General features: G+C 43.7%; 2 protein-coding genes across 12 annotated transcripts in view; both read left to right on the forward strand.

Moving 5' to 3' along the window:
• The window catches only part of Lig1 (DNA ligase 1), a 38,067-nt gene extending 34,217 nt beyond the window's left edge, over positions 1 to 3,850 (forward strand). For 3 of the 5 annotated variants that reach the window (XM_052714370.1, XM_052714371.1, XM_052714369.1), the window contains exons 27-28: positions 208 to 300; positions 395 to 627. In XM_052714370.1, the coding sequence (XP_052570330.1) occupies positions 208 to 300; positions 395 to 478 (177 nt within the window). In that variant the 3' untranslated portion in view covers positions 479 to 627. Of the gene's footprint in view, positions 1 to 207; positions 301 to 394 lie in introns of all 5 variants that reach the window. The other 2 variants (XR_008213242.1, XM_052714368.1) reach the window with 2 other exon arrangements.
• Positions 3,698 to 14,595, forward strand: part of LOC128095438 (calcium-binding protein 5) — a 53,949-nt gene continuing 43,051 nt past the window's right edge. For 4 of the 7 annotated variants that reach the window (XR_008213245.1, XM_052714377.1, XM_052714382.1 and 1 more), the window contains exons 1-3: positions 3,698 to 3,811; positions 4,630 to 4,771; positions 13,617 to 13,766. The gene's annotated coding sequence lies outside the window, so the exon portion shown is untranslated. Of the gene's footprint in view, positions 3,812 to 4,629; positions 4,772 to 5,543; positions 6,063 to 8,586; positions 13,767 to 14,595 lie in introns of those variants that run through there. The other 3 variants (XM_052714378.1, XM_052714380.1, XM_052714379.1) reach the window with 3 other exon arrangements.

Genomic DNA, 14,595 nt, shown 5'->3' on the forward strand with positions numbered 1-14,595 from the left:
ATAGCAGCTGATACTTCCTGAGTGTTAAAGTACACCAGGTACCAGGATTTCAAACATGCTGACACCTTCTTTAACCTTTATGGCCCATTGCTCAGCCCCATTGAACCAAGGCCCAGGTCAGGAAAGAGGAAGAGACTAGGGAATCACTTGTCAGCTTACTGCAGTTGGAACCCTGCAGAGCGCCCCCACTACTGTCCTCTCTCACAGGTGGACAAAGAGAAAGGGATCTCCCTTCGTTTCCCTCGGTTCGTTCGCATCCGTGGAGACAAGCAACCAGAGCAGGCCACCACCAGTGACCAGGTGAGGCCCTGGGAAGGGGGTTGGTTCTGGCCAGGAGCCAGAGAGGTAGGAGTGGCTGGGGAGGAGCTGCTGATACCCTCCACCCTCTCCTCAGGTGGCCTGTTTGTACCGGAAGCAGAGTCAGATTCAGAACCAGCAAAGCTCAGACATGGACTCCGACTTTGAGGACTGCTATTAAACCTCTGGCCTCCTGGGCCTGGGGCAGAGGTTGAGGGAACCTGGGTACTGTTCACCTGGTGGTGTTGACTGGTGTGTGTAGGGACATAGGGGTGGGATACTGGGGCTGGGATGCTTCATTTTCTTCAATAAATGACTATTAAATGCCTACTCTGTGAGGAGGTCCACACTGAGCTGGGTGGCATTGGTCTGTGAGCTCACATAGGGTATAGTATATGACCTTGCCAGGTGCTGGACAAGTGTCATGTTCCCCGCATTCTGGCAGCCTCCAGCCATTTGTGCTGTGGAACATTCAACATGTAGCCGTTGCCACCTAAGTCCTAAGACTAGAACAGTTTATTTTACTTTAAATAGCCACATGTGGTCAGTGCTAGTCATTGAATAGCAGTAGTTGGGAGCCTTCATGTTTTAACTTCTTTGAACTCCTAGCACTCTGGCAGGTTGACACTGTCGTGCTGTCTTTTGCAAATGTAGGTGAGGACACTGAGACTTCCAGGGGCCACCAAGTGCCTTGGCCAAGAGCACCAGCACTTATGGTTCCAACCCAGTGGCCTGACAGGCAGTCAGTCCCACATCTTCCTAACAAGGTCCCCATTCCCTTGGGAGACAGTGGTGCAGTACCAGGTGTGTGGTTCCCATTTGTGTCACCCACCATCTTATTACCAGACATCACCTTAGAATCCTCAGTGTAGCATTTCAGTCATCACTCCACAAGATCAGGTAGTGACTGTGGCTGCTTTGCTTATGGCAGTGCCCTGGACATAATATCTTGTGTATGGCAGGTGATCAGAAGTACTAGCTGAGTGCCAGCCTCCTTTGGCACATGACCAGAGACCAGGCATCACTGTTAGTCTTCCCCCAGTGTCCCTTTCCTTTCCTCCAGTGCTTCAGGAGGGACTGCGGTTCTCACAGAGGTGCAGATAGCCCTAGCTAGTTTGTGGTCCCATGAAGGTCACCTGAAGCTGGAGAAGATACAGACATGTTGCAAAACTTACGCAGATGTGATAGAAAGGCTCTTAAGATGAGAGGGAGAATCTTCTAGAAAGCCCTGCTTTTCTGAGATGGTTCCAGAAAGAACTGGGCCCTGGCAGGTTTTAGGGACCTGTAGCAGCTAGCTTTCTGGCCACCAGCTGGAGGAGACATGGACCAGGAGGAGGGTAGACAAACAGGCAAAGTCCAGGTCTGCACAGCTAGAGCCATTCTTGTGGGACACAGTGAAGCCTATCTTAGTTGGCTATTGCTGTGATAAAACACCATGACCAAAAGCAACTAGAGGAGGAAAGGGTTTATTTCAGCTCATAGGTTCACTTCATCATCAGCAAGGGAAGTCACGTTTGGAACCTGGAGGCAGGAACTGATGCAGAGGCCACAGAGACGTGCTGCTTACTGGCTCACTCCCCCTGGCTCGGTTTTCTTACAGCAACTAGAACCACCAGCCCAAGGGTGGCATTGACCACAGTGAGCAGGATCTTCTCACATCAATCATCAGTCAAGAAAATGCCCTACAGATTTGCCTACAGGCAACCTAGTGGAAGCATTTTGTCAAGATTCCATCTTCCCAGGTGACCATACCTTGTGTCAAGTTGACACAGAACCCAGCTGTAGCTGAAGTTTTCCTGTGTCCCACCTGGCCTGTGGTCAGGATAAATCTCTCTCACCCACCAGTCCTGCAGCTGCTTGGACCCAGGTAAACACACAGAGGCTTATATTAATTAAAACTGTATGGCCTAATAGCTCAGGCTAACTATTGACTAGCTCTTACACTTAAATTAACCCATAATTCTTATTTATGTTTAGCCACATGGCTTGGCACCTTTTCAAGAAGTTCTGCCTTCATATCTTGCTTCCTCTGTGTCTGGCTGACGACCCCTGACTTCCCAGAATTCTCTTCTCTGCTTGTTCCGCCTATACTTCCTGCCTGGCTACTGGCCAATCAGCACTTTATTTATTAACCAATTAGAGCAACACATTTACAGCATACAGAGCGATATCCACAGCACTTCCCCTTTTCTTTTTTTTTTTCAAAAAGGAGGGTTTTAACTTTAACATAGTAAAATTACATTATAATATCTAGTCTATTTGTATTTGGCAAATTAAAGAAGATATCCTACCCTATATTTGCGAGTCTAAGGTTTCATATCTAACTTACCTTTTATCATAACTAAGGAAATCATAACTATCTAGTCTTCAACTACATCAAAGACCTCAGAAGGATATAATATTACCTAAGTAAACAGGAAGTGCATTATAAGCAACTTTCAAAAATCTAGAATGACAGAGACAGCTGGCTGCCTGGACAGTCATCCAAAGTTCCTCTGTAAAGTTGGGGTATCTGTCTTAAGCCCACAGGCCTAGCTAGAGTCTCTCAGTCACTTCTCTCTGTGTCCTGTAGAATGTCTGGCAGTTTCTTCTGTGAAGCAGGAGCCTGAAGGACCATTTTGCCTTGTAAAGTTCAGTGGTCACCTTCGTATGCATGTCCAGTCGATACATTTTTGTCAAGCAGTCCAGGCAAGAACAGTTTCTTGCCCAAATGGTTATTTTTGCAAAGAAGAAGATAAATTCCTTATGGAGTGTCTTCGATGCCCATCTTTTTCTTTGAAGTAAATCGTGCTGCCAGGAGCAGACATGTCTCACTGTCCAGAAAGTCTAAATTTTTAAAACATTTTAAATGCCATATTCTGTAGGTCTTTGAAGTGTTTGAAGATTGATTACTTGCCCGATTGAATTATATCTATGTATACCTAGAAAACTTAACATGACTATAAGTTTGACCATCATAGAAGACGAATTATTAATCTGTATTTCTTGATTATCCATTATAATCTAAATGAGTTACAATCTTCTGTCTTAGCCAGAACATACTAAATATTAGATTCAGGTTCTTCAGGATAGGACACCTTTTGGAATGATCTCTGTAATGTGCCATTTACCCATGCTCCATCCAGACTTCTCTGGATTTTGTATGTGTCTCTTGTTTGATATTTGTGTTGGCTGTAGTTCCATCTTGTCTAGGTCATTATCCCTTATTCCTCCTGGACAATATTTGATAATCATTCCTATTGTATATAGTTTTGCATTAGGTTAGAACTTTCTTATTTAGACAAAAGGGGGAGATGTACTTTGACCTGGAAGTACTACCCCCATTGAGGCTTCGGTAACTGTCACACCTACGAGGCGGGGCTGAGACAGGAGCCCTTAAGACCTGAGACCGGATGTGCCAGTTCTCTTGGTTCCTGAATCCTGGACGCTGGAGGGAGACCGAGCAGAGTTCTCCAGAGAACACCGCTGGACTGCACTTCACCTCTCCCGGACCCTGTTACCTATCCCTTTACTTGTAAGTTACCCCACAAAATAAACCTCCCTTTTAACTACATGGAGTTGCCTTGATACTTCCACCGATACCCAGCCCTCACAAAGCCCCTTTCAAAGCACTTGTCCTGGCCTAGGGAGATGGCGCAGTCAGTAAAGGGTTTACTGTGCAAGCATGGCGACCTGAGTCCAGGCTGCCTCAGAACTCACATTAAGGAAAAAATAAAAGAGCCAGGCACCATACTGTGTGCCTGTAATCCCAGCACAGAGGCAATAGAGACAGCAGGATCCCTGGAGCTCGCTGGGCCAGCCAGTCCAGCCGAATTGCCAGGCTCTAGATTAAGTGAGAGGCCAGACCCACCTCAAAAACTAATGTGGAGAGTGATTGAAGAAGACATCTGACACACTTGGAGCGTACTTAAGTACACACGTGAACATGCACATCCACGTGAATACGTGATAGGAGCACGTACATACACACAAAACCAGATAGATGTCTTTGGGGGTCTGTTTGCTGCAGTTGACATCCTACCTGGGCTGTTGTAAGAGTTGAATAAGGTGAGGCAAGGAGGAGCTTGAAGCACAGGTGTCAGTATGGTCCCCGGCCAGCACAGTCCTAGTGGGATCCAGTTGTGCAAGCCTGAGCCTGAACCAAGTGGCTTTTGGCCTTCCTGCCTTGCTAGTGATTTCCCTCTCATATTCTCACCAGTGAGCTCCACTAGTTTGTAAATGGTCTACATTTAACAGGTGAAGGTTCTGAGGCACTGGGCTCTACTGTCTGGGTGATGGGGGCGCAGCGGGGTGGGGTGGATGAGACAGGATTGTTTGGGCTATCTGCTTCAGGCCACATATTCACAGTAAGTATGCCAGGAGGGCCTTGTGTGCACCTATGAGAATATGGAACCTGCTACAATCAAGTCTGCAAGGAAGGAGTCACGCTGATGTCTAGAGGATGTGAACACTGAAGAAACAAGTCTGGAGTTGGGTGAGCAGTGGGCACATGAATGTTCCCCAGAGAGTGAAAGCCTGCTCAGCTCAAAAGTTGTCACAGCCTATCTAGGTGGGGAGATTATAGAACAGTGGTTTAGGTATATGTCAGAAGGCATCATGGGAGGTTGAAGAACTGGAAGCAGCGTTCCTAATTCAAGGTGACTCAGAATGACCAGATCTCAGTCACGTGATCACACCTGCTGCTAAGGTTGCTAGGAAGTGTTTTATGCTGGGAAGGAGTTTTTTAAATCAACCAACTGTGAGTGGAACTCACCACATTTTTCCATATGGATGTGAAATGAGTCAGACTTAGTCTTAAATGTCTCATGCATAACTTCATCCACCCCCTCCCATGAAGCTATTCTATTGGTACAATTATTTTCTATGTCTTTTAGTAAAAGAAAACCTTACCCTCATCAGGATACTGTTGGTTGCTATAAACCTCAGTTAGCAAGTAGTGGATTGAGATTTGGCTGGTGCCCTCAAACCCCGAGGACTTCCTATGTGCTATGATATAAATGCTGAACTGAAGATATGCTTTATGGGCTTCCCAGACCACTACACAGCCTTGATGCAGGAAGGAGGGGCCTGGACCTGCCTCAACTGAATATACCAGGCTCTGCTGACTCCCCATGGGAGACCTTGCCTTGGGAGGGTGGGTTAAGGGGGAAGGCTAGGGGGTGGGAGGAGGGAGGAGAGGGGAATCTGGTTGGTATGTAAAATGAATAGAAAAATCTCTTAATAAAAAAAATAATAAGTGAGCTTGCCAGCTGCCTGAGAGTCCAAGGGGTAGTAGCAAAGATAGTTGTTGGGAGCAGTATCTGTTTCCAAGTGCCATTCCTTTATCTGGAGCTTATCCTTCACTGCCCCTTATCATGGCTTGCCATGAAGAAATGGTTGCACTGGGCATACTGCCCAACAGCTTGCCTGCAAGTTCCCTGCTACCTTGGCAACAGAATCAAAGCAACAGCTCAGGTTGCTGCCAGGAACACCCAGTTTGTGACAAGTTAGGGGTGTGTGGTGACTGTTCTCAGGCCAATTTTCTCCCAAGGAAGATAGCAGAGGTTATGCCCTCCTTCCACCAGAGTTAGAAGCTCCCTGACGACAGAAGGAGCTTTACTTTTGCATTCAGAAGCTGAAAGAAGACTGTAGAAGACAGGAAAACAGGAACGGGCTAGCTAGTAAACGCTGACCTCATTTGGGTCCAGGGAAGCAAGGAGATTAGGAACCAACAGGATGCTGTGGAAACGGGGTCCCTGGAGGATGACGAGTTAGTAGACGTTCAGGTTTGTGCTTACTGACATGAGTGAGGGTGGCCCATTGTCTGGTTTTGTTTTGTTTAGTTGGGCTTGCTATGTAGCCCAGGCTGGCTTCTTAACTTATAACCCTTCTGCTTACTTAGTGCTGGGATGACAGGAATGCACCACTATACTCTGCCATTATCTGGCTTTTAGAAAGTTGCTGGGTCAACACTGGTTTAAGTTGGGAATGCTTTTAAAGCATTTCTTTGAGAACGATAATTCAATGTTCTGGCCTGAGTCTAGTCTCACTCCCCCTCCCCCTGCCCCACCATGGAGAGCAGAACCTATTTTTACTATATTCATTTATTTGTATGCATGCCATAGCATCCATGGGGAAGTCAGAGGACAACTTGGGGGAGTTCTCTCTTTCTACCATTTGGGTCCCAGGGGATGAACCCAGGTCATTAGACTTGGCAACAAGTACCTTTATCAACAGAGCCATCTTGCTGGCCCTTTATTTAATTGGTATATATTCGTTGAACACAGTCCTGAAAACTCATAAAAACATTTTCATACTATTATATGATGTACTTTGACTTTGTTCTTCTTACCCCGCCCTGCCATCCCCCCTCTTTTCCTTATCCCTCCCCTATATAAAAATCTAAGGACCACAAATGTGATACTGCCTTTATGAGCCTGAGAGTTTATCTCGTAATCTGGAGTTTTAGCCATTTCCCTGCAATTGTCATACTCTTTATGGCTGAGTGAAATTTCTTTGTGCACATGGACCACGTTTTTTGTATCTGTTCCTCTGTTGATGGACACCTAGGCTTGTTCCATAACTTAGCTGTTATGACTAGTGCCACAGTGGACACTCTGTGTCTGTGGAGCCCTTCGGTAAAGTTCCTAGGAGTGTCATAGCTGGGTCTTAGGGTAGAACTGTCTTTATTGTTTATTTTTTTATTTTTTTGAATTTCCTCAAATTCCACACTGATTTATTTTAAATGGACAAATTTACATTCCTATTAACCTTGATAACGTTCCCTTTGGTTTGACTCCTCATCATTAACTTGTTTCTTTAATGACTGCTGTTTTGATTGGAGTGAGGTAGATTCAATGTAGTTTTAATTTGTGTTTTTCCAATAGCAAGTGATGAACTTTTTTTTTTTTAAATTACTTGGTTATTTATACTTAATCTTTTGAAAACTGTTCATATCATTTGCCCATTTTATTGATTGGGTTTGATGTCTTGGTGTTTGTTCTTTGAGTTCTTTACATATTTTAGATGCTCTCTTCAATCTGAAGTGCAGTTAGCAAAGATTTCCTCTAATTCTTCAGGCTATCTTTTCACTCAACTCTTTCTTTGCTATGCACAGCATTAAAAGTTTACAATCCCGTTTTTCAATTCTTGGCATTATTTTCTGAGTATCTGGAATAATTCTTAGAATGTCCTTGCCTATTCCCTGTACCTTGAAATGATTACCCTAATTTTCCCCTCTAACATGAGTTTCAGGTCTTATGATTGTTGGGTAATAGCCTCAGGTTATGAGGAATTGAATCAGGGTGTATTAGACAATAGCCCCAAGCGACAAAGAATTGCTTAGCCCAAGCCTGACCATTCAGCTCCATCTGCAGAAATAATAAGTCTGCATATTGAAAACAACTCACCCTGTTCCCAGTCAAACTACAAAAAGAGCTATGGGCATCTATATATATCTACATGTCCCCCAGCTCCTGTGAAGGCAATCAACCTTCATCCTTAGGAAAAGCTGGGGCCTCTTGCTGTTCCAGTAAGGCTGTCTTGCCTGTTGAGATGGAGTCTATCTCTTCTCTGCCTCATTTTCCTTACAAAGACGTCTGATCCATTTGGAACATACCTTTGTAGAAGGTGAGAGGTAGGGATCTAGCTTCATTATTTTGTGTGTGGATTCACAGTTATTCTAGCACTGTTGAAGAGCCCATTTCTCTATATTTTTGGCATCTTTGTCAAAAATCAGGTGTCTGCAACTGCAGGGGTTCTGTGCTGGTTCCATCTTTTGTTTGCTACAATGGGTGAGCAGGAATTCTTGACTTTCACGAAACATGGCTTGGCTGTTTGCCTGTGGAGGGTTTGGGTGAATCTTGTGACCTCACTGAAACTCTGGTTTTCTTACATATGAGTCGATAATTGTGCCTGCAGTAGATGTGAGTATGAAATTTCAGTTGGGTGAATGATGTACAGTGTTGATCATGTGGAGTAGGTGGCAATATGCTATATTGACAAGTCACTCCCTTTGATTCTTTTCTTTCTCTGTAAATGGGGACAAAACACCATATTTTGTGGTTATAAAAGTCGCCACAAAGGGTCATGAGAATTAGATGAATAAATACAAAAATGTACGTAAGGCGAGGAGATGGACAGGGTGACACAATGGTGACCCAGACTGTAGTGGGATAGCAGTCAGGAGCAGGACAATGAACGTGTCTGGGAATTCCTGTTCAGGATTTTCTTTAAATTGTCAAAATCTGAGACTCCATTAGAAAAAAAAAAAAGTTTTTTTTTTTTTTTTGTGCTGACATGTAGCCTCAAGGTTTTCATTGCAAAGAAGCCGAGGAGGAGGGCCCTTTCTATATTCACTGCTTTCGAACAATGCCCCATACTTGGAATAGGTTTTGTTGGCAGCAGTGGAACATGATGGGAAGGAGGGGGCTAGAAATAGGAATCACTGCCTCTAGCTCCTGGACACCATTAAAACCTATGAAATGAGTTCTACTTTGTATCTTGAATAATTAGTTTGTAATAGGACTTACAGCATTTGTGAATAGTCTTAGCAAAGACCATGGGAAAAACATCACAAAGAAATTGGCTTAAAGAAATCATATAAATAGCAGGAGAAACACACCATTAATCATTTGAATGGAAATTCCAGGTTTCATAGCTATAGAAAGTGATAAATATTTCCAATGATTTAGTAGAAAGGTGTGGCAAACTAATGTAAAGCTAGAGACATACTTCTTGGGATTGACAAGGGAGGAATTAGCCCCATTCTATCATTGATGCAGGGTGGGAATCCCATTGTCCTGACGTCTTGAGTTTACCTGGAGAAAACAGAGTGTCAGTGCTAATGAGACCGAGGGAGAACCCAAATCAAGCCCCTTGCTTCACTTGTGTTGTTCCTTACATGTAATGGACTATACAGAAAGCTGGTTTTGGAGGTCAGTGTGCGTCAGTCTCAGATCTTGGCCATGTAACACTGCTGAGCATATTTCCTAAGAAATCCTGACCCCGCCCTTGACCAGCAGCTCTGGTTAATCATTTGAGGAGTGCTTGGTCAAAACTATCAATGCAGACTGGCATTTCTGGGATGCCTTTGATCTCTTTCCTCCCTTTCATGGTGGATGGTGCCAAAATAAGAGTAACTGGCAGCTGTCAGGCCCATTTAGGCTTTGTGACTGTGCCAAATCAGTAGATGACCAGACACCAAGTTTTCCCACACTCTATTCTGGACCACTGGACATGCGTCTAGAGTTCTACAGTCCTCCATATTTCCTAACCTAAGCTCTTGTACTTTCCCTTGCCTAAGGATAAAAGGACTTTAAAACCCCTAATGGATTTCGTGTATGTTCTCCCACACACACCCTCTGTGTGTGTGTGTGTGTGTGTGTGTGTGTGTGTGTGTGTGTGTGTGTGTGTGTGTATGTGTGTTATCATAGGTACTGGGCTGAAGCCTGATCACTTTGGCCTTCAGGGACAGTTTATGTTTTTAAAAATTAGTTTTTAAAATTGGCATTCAAAGCAGTGTGTTTCATTGTGACATTTCTATACAAAATTTTTGTTGCTCTCCTCCCCTCCACTCCCCCCTTCCTCTACCTGCTCCTGCTGGTCTCCTTCCTCCTCTCTGACTGCCCCCTCTTCCTGATTCCACAGTCCTCATGATGGAAGCTTGAAATCACCTGTGGTGCGACTGTTGACGCCATGGGAATTGCCAGGTGCTGCAATTGTTGACTGTTGACATCTTGCCATTGCCAGGTGTCTGTGTTATCAGACTGGGGGTCATAATCTACCCCAGGAGGTCAAGTTAGGTAACATCTTCCTGCTACAGAATGACAGTTGTTAAATGTGTACTAGCACACCACCAGACACACAATATGTACATATATGATATATATGTGTATATATGTAAATGAATAGTGTATGTGTTTTGTGTTTATATGTTTGCATATATGTATATATATCACTATAAATACAGATATAAGTGTATTCCTGTAAATATGTAGTGATATATATTCTATGAGGCTGTGTATGGATGTTATATACCTGTAAATGTATAGTATATCTATGTATGTACATTTAGTATATATGTAAGTATATAGTGTAGATGTGGTATATGTCCATATAATATAGATGTAAATATGCAGGAGTGTATATATCATTGTATATGTGTGTGTATAAATGTGTATATGGTATGTATATGTGTAGAGTATATGTAAATAATATGTATAGTTTACATTTATAGTATGTATACATGTGTAGTATGTATGTGTGTATATATGTAGTGTGTGTGGTAAATGTGTATAGTGTATACATGTGCATATAGTGCGTATAGGTAATGTGTATTTGCATATAGTGTGTATGTATAGTGTGTATGTATATTATAGTGTTATACATTTGCTATTTGTTAATTTCCATGTTAATTCTGGAAGGACATGAGAAAAGCAGTGATACATTTCCTGAAGGGAGAGAAAATGTAGGTTCTTAAGAATAAGAGAGAGACTGGGCAGTGGTGGCGCACGCCTTTAATCCCATCACTTGGAAGGCAGAGTTTGAGGCCAGCTTGGTCTGGTCTACAGAGTGTAGTTCTAGAACAGCTAGGACTACACAGGGAAACCCTGCCTTAAAAAAACAAAACAAAACAAAACCAAAAACCAAGTAAGCAGAGAATAGAAGGGAGATTTCACAACAATCCATTTTCCATGTTTGACTTTTACTATCACCTAGTAATAACTGATAAGTAATAACTAGTAATAACTGATAAGATTAATGATTTACGTGTAGGTGTTGCTTACTGTATGCAAGGTAGGTTGTAAATGATTGTACTCTTATCTTATGTAAACACACCATAAGACAGATGACATTGTCTGCAATTTACAGATGATAACCTCAAGACTTTGAGAAATTAATATGAAGTAACATCCTCATTCTATAGGCAATGATCTTGAGACCCTGGCAAGTTAAGTAACCTTTTTTTGCTGAATTAATGGAGTAATGTCCTTATCTACAGGCAGTGGCCCTCTGACCCTGGCGAGTTAAGTAGCCATTTTCTGCAGAAATTAACAGGGAGTAACATTGTTCTGCAATTACAAGTCACCTATGTAGTTGCTGTGTTTGGCCAACAATAAGGAGGAGAGAGGAAGAGAAATAAAACAGAAGAGTAAGTGAACAGGAGAGATTGGAGCAATGGGGTGGGGGCCATTCTTAGCGTGCTCCTGTCTCCTAGGACAGGCTCCACATTGTCATTTGAATGTCATAGTCATTTGCCTACTGTCAAGATGAGGGATCTGAACTCAAAGACTGTATCTCTCATAGCTGTGACAGAAGCAACTTAAGAAGGAGAGGATTTCTTTGGCCCATTGTTTAAGGATATGAACCCACCATGGTAGGGAAGGCATGATGCTGTGACCTCATCATAGGAGGCTGGAATTCACTGTGCAGCTTGTTAATCTTCCCGATAAGCACAGAGCTAGACCAGAAGGGATGCTGGCCTGCAGTGTGGAAGACCCACCATGGTGGTCCTACATCCTCCAGCTAGGTCCCATGTCCTATAAGTTCCACACACTCTTAAAACAGTGGCATCAACTGGGAACCAAATATTGAAAAACAGGAGCCTGTGGTGACATTTCGCCTGGAAACCGTAAGAGGCAGGGACTTGTGGTTTGTCACTGGGTCGCTGGAGCCAGCATTTGGTCTCAGGTCTGTATTTTTCTCGGGGTTCTGTTGAATACAGAACAGAGATGGGAGACAGAAGGAAGAAAGGAGGAACAGGGCAGATGCTGAGAGAGCTACCAAGAGAAAGGCTGTGAGGAGCAAGGCATTACGAAGGCCAGAAGGGGAAGAACGGAGAGAGACGGGGAAGGAGAGAGAGCACAAGAGAGTGAGATGGAATGAGTGATGTTTAATGGTGGGGGCGTCAACAGAGAGGAGCAGAGGAGAGGGCAGAAGGGTCGAGTCAGACACAGTCTCACAGAGTCCGTGTGGCCCTGAGCTGGGACCTGTCCGAGCCTGGTGTGCTCAACAACGGGTATGCAGTGGGTACCGTGACACCCTCTCCCAGAATGTTGCCAAGAGATCAGGAGTAAGTGGGAGGGCCTGGTGAGCAGGCCCTTCCTCCTCTGTAGCTGACACTAAAAACAAAAACTAACACAGACGGGAAGGAGATTTGTAAGGAATGAAGGGAGAAGGCATGGGTGGGAAGGAAATGAAAGAATGGGGAAGGGGGATCCAGAACACATTATATGCACGTATGGAGTGGTCAAAAAACAGAACTTATTTTTTAAAACCTCTTTGTTGTTTGGGAATTTTGTACAGTGTGTTTTGACCATATTCACCCTTTCCCCAACTCCTCCCAGATTCATCCTCCCTTCCCTATCCACCCAACTTTGTGTCCTCTTTAATTTTCACCCACACGTCAAGTCCCATTTGTGTTGCTCATGTGTTCATGGACTTGTAGCCTTCCACTGGAGCATGGTCAGCCTATCAGGGACTTTTTTAAAAATGAGAATTTAATGTAAATAATGTATTTACATCATTTCCTCCTCTCCATCTTCTCTCTCTAATTCTTGCTGCATCTCTCTGTGAAGTGGTTGACCTCTTTTTTAATAATTATTGTCACATAAATCACAAACACACACACACACACACACACACACACACCATTTAATGTTGCTTGTATATACATGTGCTTAGGGCTGACAACTTGGAGTTTGATAACCTATTTGGTGCATCCTTTGAGAAGACTGCTTCTCTCTCTCAGCAGCCGTTAATATTGCCTATAGCACTTCATCAAGGGATGGGGCCATGTGAGATTTCCCCCATCCATATTTACATGTTAACTAGAGTTTTCATTATGCAAGCCTTGTTTGGACAACCATTTCATCGAGAGTTCATGGGTGCAGTTTCCCTGTCATGTCTAAAAGAACAAAGCTTATTAATAGAAAGTGTAATCTCAGTTTTGCTGGCAACTATAACAAAAATAACGTATTTCCACCTTAAGTTTATAAGTTTTTATTGTCCCAGAAAAGCTGGGTGGGGGAATTGAAAGCTTTAATAAAACTCGAATACAAATCCAATAATGTTTTGATAAACCAGAGAAGTCAGGGGTAGAAGTGGGAGAACCTGTATGTTCTTTGAGGCAATTGAATATAAAAACTTCATTTAAAAAAAACGTAGTTCAAGCATGAGTGCTTATGCTTCTACTTGTTTTTAATATTTGACTTTAATCCCAGGAACAAGATTTCCAGGTAGGTCCCTTTTGATAGTTTCCAGGTAGTCGTTTACCACACCCATAGGGTGCCAGCTTGCAACATAGATAAAAACTAGAAAGCACTCCTCTCCCTCCACAGGCTGGGTTTCCTTTAAATGCACCACCCAGGCATTTCTCTGATAACTTGAAGTAACCCACGACCTAGTCCCCCAGTATATATTGCTGGTTGCCACTCTTTCCCATCTATCTTTCCTCTATGCTGGAGGCTTGTGGAGTCTTCCTGGGGTCTGTAAGTACCAAAACCTTTTTACCAAACTTCCTCTTGTATGTGTTTGTGTCATTGAAGCTGTTTGTACTCTGACACACTGACAGTGAGGCAGCTGGGTCCTTGCTGGGGACAACAGCTACCAGCTAAGTTGCTGGAAAAATTCAGGTAATGCAGGGATGGAACAAGGTCAATAGAATAAAGGCAACCCCAGGACAGTGAAAGAAAAAAGAAATTCTTGTGTTGGACTTGTGAATCATATCACCACTGATAATCACTGGCAATAGCAGCTCTCAACTGGTAGTTTCCTTCCCCGGAGCTAATATTGTCTGATGGAATTTAGCTCTTTTCATGAGTTCATCCCACAGGATGAAGGAGTCTGGTAGATGACCCTGTATGGGGTAGCTGGAGAGGTACAGGTGTCAGGCCTCTCAGCCCGTCTTCTAGCAACCTCTACAAGGACTTGAAACATCTAAGCCCTTTCAGAAGTGAGGAATTTCTAGATTGGGGTAGGACAAGGAGTCACCGCTAGCCCTAGGACTCAATGCCCTTCAATAGTGGAGTTGTAGTCACATGGAGCCTCTTCCCCAGCGTCCACCAGGGAGTCTGATCTTTTAAGTCTCCAAGTCAAGGGTGGAGTGTAGGGGCAGGAGAAACGTGGACTATTCTCCAGGAAGGTAGTGTGTTCACAATATGTCTTTGTCCTTCAGCTTAGCCTCATCCTATCAGCAGTCATATCAATAACCTCAATTTGAATGAACCACTGCCCTCCTGGGCTGAGGAGCCAATGGCTGAAGAGACAAAAACATCTGGTTCAAAGCCAGAAAACCGTCTAAAAGGCTTTCAACAAACT

Source organism: Peromyscus californicus, unplaced genomic scaffold, assembly GCF_007827085.1.
Source record: "Peromyscus californicus insignis strain IS unplaced genomic scaffold, ASM782708v3 Scaffold_4__1_contigs__length_199733344, whole genome shotgun sequence".
Lineage (NCBI taxonomy): Eukaryota > Metazoa > Chordata > Mammalia > Rodentia > Cricetidae > Peromyscus > Peromyscus californicus.